This window comes from Lepidochelys olivacea (genome assembly GCF_965140295.1).
Source record: "Lepidochelys olivacea isolate rLepOli2 genome assembly, chromosome: 3".
Classification (NCBI taxonomy): domain Eukaryota; kingdom Metazoa; phylum Chordata; order Testudines; family Cheloniidae; genus Lepidochelys; species Lepidochelys olivacea.
This window is the reverse complement of record NC_140413.1, coordinates 171,993,589-172,003,339: the sequence shown is the minus strand read 5'-3', so window position 1 is coordinate 172,003,339 and position 9,751 is coordinate 171,993,589. Positions and strand designations below refer to the sequence as shown.

The 9,751-nt window shown below is 44.3% G+C and overlaps 1 protein-coding gene across 1 annotated transcript; it reads left to right on the top strand.

Annotated features, from left to right (window-relative positions):
- Positions 1-8,459: 8,459 nt before the first annotated feature.
- On the top strand, positions 8,460-9,440 carry OXER1 (oxoeicosanoid receptor 1; the record flags this gene model as incomplete). The annotated part of the gene is made up of 1 exon (XM_084624949.1): positions 8,460-9,440. One exon carries the CDS (start codon positions 8,460-8,462, stop codon positions 9,438-9,440), a length of 981 nt encoding a protein of 326 aa, XP_084481075.1.
- Positions 9,441-9,751: the final 311 nt, after the last annotated feature.

Here is a 9,751-nt window from a genome sequence, read left to right as displayed (position 1 = left end):
GACAGCAGTACAAGGGCCTAAAAAGAATACAGCTGAGGAGCTGTACAGGTTTCAAATGGCCCATCTTTCTGAACATCCTTCCAACAAGTATTCTCTTGAAACTGACAAGGAACATATATTTGCCCCCAAAGTGTACCTGGCTTTATCCTTCCAACTGGTGCACACAAAGCAACTGTGAGCAATTCAGTAGGTGGCTCTTTCGGCTCTGAGTTTGTACCAAATCAATGCCCCTCCTTAGGAGGCACTGTGCTGCATATCAAAACAAAGTCCTGACCATTTGGGGGCTATAAGAATAAGAGTGTTGAACCCTCATGACCTGGACAGTTTCCAGGCTTCCATTCTGCCTCCCTCAATGCCGCCTGTACAATATTTTGAATCAGGTACAGTCTTCTTCCGCACATCCTGCTCAGTAACAATTAGCTGTTACTATTTCTCACCACAGTTTCCGCCTTTATTTGCTGGCTCTTGTGACTCAAGCAGCAAAGTCTAAACGTACTATTCCTCTCATAGGATTAACAAGCACAAGAGTCAAAGTCAGAAACTTCCAGGTCATAGAACTCACTGTCCTACTTCAGAGGCACCTCTTGAGACTGGTCCTTTCTCTACACTGAGATCAGACAGGCCTCTTTTTCAGGTTACCCTAATTGACCTTTTCAGGCTAACAAGGCCAGATATCCTGAACAGATGAATCACCAGTGCAATGACTGTACTCCACCAGACCCAGACAAGCTGGTGAGGATGGAACACCCCCACCCCCCACCGCGTCCCCCCCAGCCTGAAGGCTGTGAAAATACCAGCAACTTTCTTAAGGCCTGTGTTGTTTAGCCCACTATAGAAGTTGGATACGGTGCTTATAGTCACAAAGAGGACTCCCTCTCCCTTACCTTCCCCCCCCTCCCCGAACTGAAGGGCTTTTGACTCCCATCACACACCTCTATTTATGAAACTACAGATTTAGGCCATGTCTACACTCCACTGACACTTATGTCAGCAAAACTTATGTCATTCACGGGTGTGAAAACACAAACCACAAGCGACATAGTTTCACCACATAAGCACTCATGTGCACAGCGCTGTGTCAGCGAGAGACGCTCTCCAGCCGACAGAGTAACCGCCGCTCACTGAAGTAGTTTACTGTGTCAGTGGGAGAGCTCTCTCCTGTTGGCATAGAGCAGATACACAAGCAATCTTACAGCAGCACAGCTGCATTGGTACATCTGTGCCACTGTAAGTTCACTAGCGTAGACATGGCCCCAGTGGACTATTATCAGATACTTCAGTGCTAGAAATAAAGGAAACAAAATCATTCTCTCTCACAAATGTGCAGTAAATATGATGAACTTCTCTGATGACACAAAATTTAGAGAGAATAAAACCTTATTGTGCTCTGTTGGGTCACCATGACCCTCTCTCTCACACGGCCAGACATAACATTTCAGTTCAGAAGGCAATTTGCCATACAGTATCTGCCATTAGGATTCATGGGCAAAGATTTAATCAACTCGATCATTGCCATCCACCCCCTTCTGTCACATCCAATGTCAGTTCATTTAGGGGCAACCTCTTTATTTTCAATACTGGAAAAGAGGGATGTAAATATGACAGAATTAGCTATTTTTTAAGTTTTCTGCTTTTTGGCACTATGGGCAAATTTACTTTAGCCTAACTTGTAGGATGGCAGTTTATGAAAAGGAAGCCAGAAATAATGAGAATCTAGCCTTGCAGCATGCCTGCAAAATGTCCTGAGTGCCATTGCCAAAGGGCATGAGAATGTCTTTTTGCAGGATGCACTTTGGGTCTATTTCCAAGGGCAGCTTAGTGGTTAGCTTTTTTTATTATTATTTTTCTCTGTTTAAAACAAAAATGTTTTAATAGTCAAGACGTCTTGATAGTCAAGATATGTAGTATCCTGAGCCCAGTTCTGGATTTTGCTAGTACTTCCATTAGATCTAATATCTGTCATTTCAGCTGCTTGCCAATCACACACTCCAGTCCAGATCTAGATGTGTGCACTTCATTAGCCTAATTTGTTGCAAGCGTAGCTGGAAATGAAACCCTCCCATTCTCATATTTTTGTAAGTGAGATTTTAGAAATTCAGCATGAGTCAAGTTCATCCATGCTTGTAGCTCGGTTGACCATGTGAATTTACACCGAGAAAGAAGGTGGCCTGGTGTATTTTAAAAATAAGAAGATTTAAAATATATATATATATATGTCAGGCTTCCTCCCTGTTAAACCTTCTGGTTTAGCTTGATAAGCTCTTGCTGTGTGATGCAAACTTCCCTAAAAGCAATTAACTTTTGTAAGTCTTTTGAAACTTCTGGGGTGGTAAAGGGCAAAAGGCACAAATACTCTAGTAATTTTTAGCTATGACCTGTTCTGAGCAATTGTGTGGTTTAATTGTTCTGCTGCTCCTATGCCAAATGCTACTACTCTTACCTTATGCTTACATAGCATTTTCATGGGTCTCACAGTGCTTCACAAATTAAATACGCACAACCGCACTGAAATGCGGACACTTCTGGGGTGAGGGCAGGCCCCAACTCTCATGCAATGTTTTAATGCACTACATAATAAAAAGGAGGAGACAGACATGGGGCTACAGGCATTGGAGACAACTCCTATCCCCAAAGTGTCATGGAGTCTTTCAATTAAACCTGAAAATCTGAGGGTTGTGTTTTTTTTTTAAAGATCCACACAAAATAAGATACCTAGTTCTTTCTCTAGCAGATGAATTGAGAGGAAAAATTAAATGGACCCTAACATGAGTTAAAAGTGTTGCTTCAGAGAGTAGGGACTAGATATTTGTCTCCTCAATGGACTCTGCTTTTCCAAGTAAAGGCTGGTCGTATGATTAATGTGCTGGACCTCAGGAAACATGAGATCATTCCCACCTACTCCTGTGTTGCTTCATTTCTCTGTGGCCTTAGCTCCCCATATGTAAAATGGGAATAATAATAAATAATAATTATACATAATAGAAAGCTCTTTGCATAACACAATAGTGCCTTGATCTCATCTAGTGCATCAAGGCACTACAATTGATAAGAAGGGACAGCTTGTTTAACCTGCGACGAAGAATTCTGACTCTGCTTCACTGAAGACAGATTGACCAGGGATAAGCTATCAGACAGGTCATAGCCAAGGCTCTACATTCTCTACAGCAAATTAGACCTACATTTTGCAGCATTCTGGTGGAAATTCTGTAGCAGCTTCAAATAAAGTCAATAAAGAAACTTCCATTTTTAGATTGAACATGTTTCCAACATGCTGCACATGGTTCACTGACAGTGTGTAACAGGGCACAGATTCACCACAGCAGGACCTCCTGTTGGTTGGGGAATCAGCTATTTCAGTGGCATGCCTTTGCTAGTGATGTCTCACCCTCTGTTACTTTCTGGTCTCCACCATCCTCACCTTTGGATCCCCGTCACTCCCGGACTGAGGCATCCACCTCCGGACACTACCCTCCAGCTGTGCCCACTCCGATGGCTCTCCCCACCCTTGAGGGGGACCAGCAGCTTCTAGTTCTATCACTCGCCTCAGTAGCTCACTGCAGTCCTTAGTCTAGCGAACTGCAGTCTGGCTTCGCCACTTTCATCACTTGCAAGTGTGGGGGAGGCGGGGGGAAGAGGAGAAGGGGGTCCCAACCCAGGGACCCTCTAGTGACAGCTACTTACTACCCTCCTCCAGCTCTCCTCTACTGTCTACTTCCCTGGGCCACTTCCCCATAGCCCCAGCACCTTCTCTACCCCTTTTTGTCAGGGCCCCAGTCTGGCAGTCATCAGCCTAGCGCTTGCACAGCCTCTGCTGTCCCTGCCTTAGCTGTATCTCTAAGATCTAGTTCTTCTCCCTTTGCCCTCTATGGAAAGACTCCCCTCCTTTCCACCCTGCAGCCTTCTTATAGGGCCCAGCCTGGCCCTGATAGGCTGCTTTCAAGCCTCCACTTGATTGGCTCCCAATAAGCCATTCCATGATTGGCTGGGGCTTTGTATAGCCTCTCTGGCTTACTCTAACCCTGTCCACGCCAGAGTGGGGGCAGCTGCCCCAGTACACAGTGTCTAACTGCGTCAGAGAAGATAGCCAGGGTGAAGCTGGAAGATTGGCAGCTGTTGGAAGGGGACCTTTGGGGCTTTGGCACCTGGGCTGGCAGTTTGGACTGTGGGATAAGAAAATTAGCTGGAAGCGTGTGCTAAAATTAACCGCAGTGAAATAGTGAACCCCACTGAATTGGAATTGTCTCCTTTGGTGTTAACAGCACAAGAAATTGAAAGCAAATGGGCAGATCTCTCCTCTCAGGAGGCTGCAGAGTCAGGAAATCATTGCTACATCAGCGTAACAGGCTTGCTCTTGGGCTCAAAGCAAACCGCTTCTGGGCCCCCATTTTGAAGACAAAAATGTTTTTTATTTAGTTGTCATTCCCATTAGGCAGGGCATCACCTCCAGCAGTCATACCTAGCCACAACTCAGTCACCGGCAGCAAATCCAAACAATTTCACATTGGGCCTAACTTCCCTTCCCTCAGAGAGGCTCTGAAAGGCAGCAGTCTCTAAGCAGTTCCTGGCCCAAGCAGCTCAGACTCTGTGGGAAGTCTACAAGATCAGCTCTCCCTCCCAGCCATCTGTGATCTGAACCCAGCTCTCCCCTTTTAAGCCTTCCAAGAGCCAGCACCTATTTCAGGTGTAGTGAGGTGGGGCTAACTGAGCTCATGTAAGCTGGTTAACTCTTTCCTGACCAGTGTGGGGTGTCTAGATGCCATCACAATCAGTTTTATACTCATTTCACATTTTCAAGACTTTGTTTACATCCTTAATGTCTAAAAACACTTAAAAATGAAACTTTAGCTTCTAGAGCACAAATCTGAATTCCACAGCAAATTCTATGACCACGGAGTCACAGTAGAGCTGGTCAGAAATTTTCTAAAGGAACATTTTTCCATAAGAAAATACCAATTTGTCCAAACTGAAACGTTCCATGGGAACATATTGATTTCAACGAAATTCCAGTGAAACTGGGGAGATTTCTAATAGAACCCTACCTGCTAGACCAAGTTTCTTTGGAAACCTGTCTGGTTTCCTGCGAGCTTGTCTGCCCAGCTCCTGGCAGCCCACCATGGAATAGGAACTCTAGTTTGCTGCCAACTCTAATATGCAGGCATGATCCAGGTACCAACTGGCTTCATGAAAAAGTGGTCTCATCCAGGCTTGGTTGAAAACACTGGCGAGAACTTCAGGTGAAATAAGCTTATTTCAACAGGAGGTTAACTTGTTCACGAAGTTTAGTCTCTAGAAAGGTTTCAGAATGGTAGCCGTGTTAGTCTGTATCAGCAAAAACAACGAGGAGTCCTTGTGGCACCTCAGAGACTAAACAAATTTATTTGGGCATAAGTTTTCATGGGCTAGAACCCACTTCATCAGATGCATGGAGTGGAAAATACAGGAGCAGGTATAAATACATGAAAAGATGTGATTTGCCTTACCAAGTGTGAGGTCAGTCTAACAAGATAATTCAATTGACAGCAGGATACCAAGGGAGGAAAAATAACTTTTGAAGTGGTAATGAGAGTGGCCCATTTCAGACAGTTGACAAGAAGGTGTGAGTAAAAAAAAAAAAAAAAAGGCAGTTTCCACGGTATGCATCCGATGAAGTGAGCTGTAGCTCACGAAAGCTCATGCTCAAATAAATTGGTTAGTCTCTAAGGTGCCACAAGTACTCCTTTTCTAGTAGGGGGAAATTAGGTTTAGGTTTTGTAAAGACCCAACCACTCCCAGTCTTTATTCAGGCCTAATCTAATGGTGTCCAGTTTGCAAATTAATTCCAGTTCTGCAGTTTCACATTGGAGTCTGTTTTTTTGTTGAAGAATTGCCACTTTCAAGTCTGTTATTGAGTGACCAGGGAGATTGAAGTGTTCTCCTATTGGTTTTTGAATGTTATAATTCCTGATGTCAGATTTGTGTCCATTTATTCTTTTGCGTAGAGACTTTCTGGTTTGGCCAATGTACACGGCAGAGGGGCATTGCTGGCACATGATGACATATATCACATTGGTAGATGTGCAGGGGAAGAAGCCCCTGATGGTATGGCTGATGTGGTTAGGTCCTATGATGGTGTCTCTAAAAAGCGTGTTATGATTTTGTTTTGTATGTAATTATTGGTTTCCTGTTTCTATTCTTTGATAATAAACTTATTCTTGTTTCCACTATAAATATACCTAAGTTCTGGGGGGTAAAGTAAAGTGGTGATCTTGAGTTGAATCCTACAAGCTAGTATGTACTGTTCTTTTGGGAACAGCGGGCTTGGTAATTCTGTGAGTATCTAGTGAATCAGGGAATGCTCCAAGAATTCGGGGGTTGGAGTGTGCCTATAACTACCTATACAGAGGGAGCAAAGCCTGTGGAGGCCTGGAAAGTAGTGTTTGTGCGGCTAGATGCTACTGATTTCCACTACAGGCACAGACCAGACTTCTTCACACAGAGGGCAGGTGGTGGTGAGGTGCCTCACAACTCTCCAGGGAGCATCACAACGGGTGCTTGTATAGGTTGAGTAGACAGTAGACAGGAATTGTTTACATCAGACAGGAAACCGAAAGGCAGCAAATTTTAAGCTTATAAGACAATGATTGCCCATGGAACTCATTGCCACAGATATCACGGAGTCCAGCTGCTCAGCAGGATTCCAAAAAGGATTCAATATTTCTGTGTGCAGTGAGAACACATAAAATTACACTATTAAGAATTTAAGAACTGTGTTTAGGGCAAGGATTCTTGCAACAAATTTTTTTGTGACCCCAGAGTGCAGCCACCAGCTGTCACTGGTGGCCGCACAGACACTTTTTTCCTAAAATACTTAATTAACTTTAGGAAAAACAATTAAATATGCACAGATTCACATTCAAATCATTGTAATGTATATTTGTGTGTGTGTGCGGAGGAGGGTGGGAGGGGGTTGGCAGACTCAATAACAAAAATAATGCTGCCTCCCCATCCAGGGCTTAGAGGGTATTGGGACTTGCTGTGAAAAGTGATATTTGCTTATGTGTTCATATCACAGCACACTTAGTAGCTACCTGGGAGACTATGAAAAGTGATAAATGATATTAACAAACATACAAGCATCACTTTTCACAGATAGCTAGTAAGTCTGCTGTGAAAAGTGATATTTGCAGGTTTGTTAATATCACTTTGCTCAGCAAGCCCCAGAACCCATTAAGCCCTGGATGGGGCAAGGGCGGGAGGCAAAGGGGGAGGCAGCAGGGGCTAGAGGCGATGATGGAATGGATGCAGGGACGGGAGAGGGAGCAGAGGCCTGGGGGGTGGGGGATGGATACAGGGCTGTGGGAGGCAGCGGGGGCCTGGGTGGATATTGGGGTGATGGGGGTGGGTGATGAGCCCCACTGTTGTGTGGCCAGAGCCAGGGCCTGGTGTCTGCTGCCATGTGGCCAGGGCTCAGTGCCCACGGCCAGAACCCAGAGCTGGGTGCCGGAGCCCAGGAGTGCATGGCTGGAGTCAGAAGTCAGCACCTGCTGCTGCGTGGCTGGAGCCAGCCCTCGCTGCTGCGCGGCCAGCATCGGGGTTGGCACTCAGGGCCAGTTCCCTCCACTGCTCCTGCAGCCTTGTGCCCCGCCTCTCTCCCAAGGCAGTTCAGGGTGTCGCATCCAGGAGCAACAAGGAGAGAGGGGCCGATGCTTTGCCCCAGGAGGCTGTCGTGGCCGCATTTGAGAAACTTTGGTTTAGGAAGACTGGTGTGGAAGATTTATAAAATCATCATGTTTCAGGATATAAGCCAACAACTACTGATGGGAGATAGAAAGGAACTTTCTCCATGGGCAGGTTATTCAATAGCTGCCTTTGCAGGTTTCTTGCACCTTCCCCTGAAGCAGCTGGTACTGGCCCCCCTCAGAGATAGGATACTGGATGAGATAGATGACTATTCTGATCCAGTATGGCAGTTCTTTTGCCCTTATGTTCCTATGGCAAAAATCACATGCAAAGAATAATGAAAACTAAATCCTTATGTTGTACTTGCAAAATAATAAACACACTATATAAAACATACAGATTTGGTTGGGTGTCCTGTACAAAGGGATCTGTGATCTTAGACTAGTTCTTAGTGGATGAGGCAGACAACTTCAGATGCAATCTAAATTTTGCTTCAGTTTAGTCCTAAAACAGCACTATCAGCTTTGTTCTCCATGACAAAGCTGTACCAATGACCAGAAGGTAAGTATTTCACAATCTATTGATAAGATTATATCTCTAGACACTTTCAGAGGTGTGTCATGTTGGTATTGACCTACTTTTTGCATACAAACAAATGCCACTTCTTGAAATTTCACTGTGTTTCCTGTATTTTCAAAGACACTTGGCAAGTATTTGCAGGCATCTCAACTCACCATCCAACTGTGGGCTGCAGAAATTTAAAAAACAGCAAGAGCTCCAGATTCGCAGCAGTGACCAACATGACAACGGATGGAGTTCCCGCAATTGCAGTGATTATTGCTTCTGTGCTTGGTGTGGAGATTGTCATAGGACTTGTTGGAAATGGCATTGCTTTGAGCATCTTTTGCTCCTACAGGAATCTCTGGCCATCAAGCACCGTGTATTTATTCAGCTTGGTCATTGCTGATTTCTTCCTGATCATCAACTTGCCATTTCGTATCCACTACTACATGAAGAATGAAGTCTGGGTCTTCACAGAGACATTTTGCAGTGTCAGCCTATTCATGTTGTCAATGAACAGGACAGCAAGCATTGTATTTCTCACAGCCATTGCAATGGACCGCTACTTTAAAGTGGTTCATCCTCACCACCAACTGAGTAAAATATCAACATCCTGTGCTGCAAAAGTGGCAATTGTACTTTGGATCATAGTTATACTTGTGAACAGTCATGTCTTTACCTTGGATCATAATCAGAGTAAGAACAGTGCGTGTCAAAGTTATAACCGTCATCTTGAACCACAGGCAGCAGCCACATGGCATTCAATATTATTTTTTCTTGAATTTTTTCTGCCTTTAGGCATCATCATGTTCTGTATTTTCAACATTATCTTGAAGCTAAAGCAGAGGAAATTGGCTAAAAGGAACAAGGTCCAAAGATCTGTGAAAGTGCTGACAGTCATCGTTTTGGTATATACCGTCTGCTTCTTGCCTACTATTTTAATTGCGGCAGTTGGGCTCGTTACTCTAAAAGTATCTCCTGAACATATTGGCACTATTGACCAGTTATTACGTGCCTCATTTGCCTTTACATACCTAAACAGTGCACTTGATCCAGTTCTGTATTGCTTTTCAAGCCAAGTATTCCTAAATAGATGCAAAAAACTGTTTCGCCAGGCTGGATGTTTTAAAACCTCTGTGACAGAAGGAACCAATGAAAGTTTATCAAGATGTTCTGAACATAGAATGAAGACCCTCCAACCATCAACGGTAAGGAAATAGAATAAGTACATGAGCCTAGGCTTGCTGTACTACAGCCAATACTTGTACAATAAGAGGACATTTTCCTAAAATTGGTTGAGTAATAGTCTCCATAGAAATTGAGCAAGATCTACAATGCCTGGCCTGTGTTTAGGAGTAGCTGAGTGCACACAGTTCCCAATGACTTCAAGGGGAATTGAGAGGGCTCAGTACAACTCCTCTGAAATCAGGCATCATGTATATAGCACGTGAACTGAAGACAGTTAAAAGGGCTTAGTACTGTTTCCATGATCTAGTGCTATGAGTATGGGATAGAGTTATGAATCCTTGGT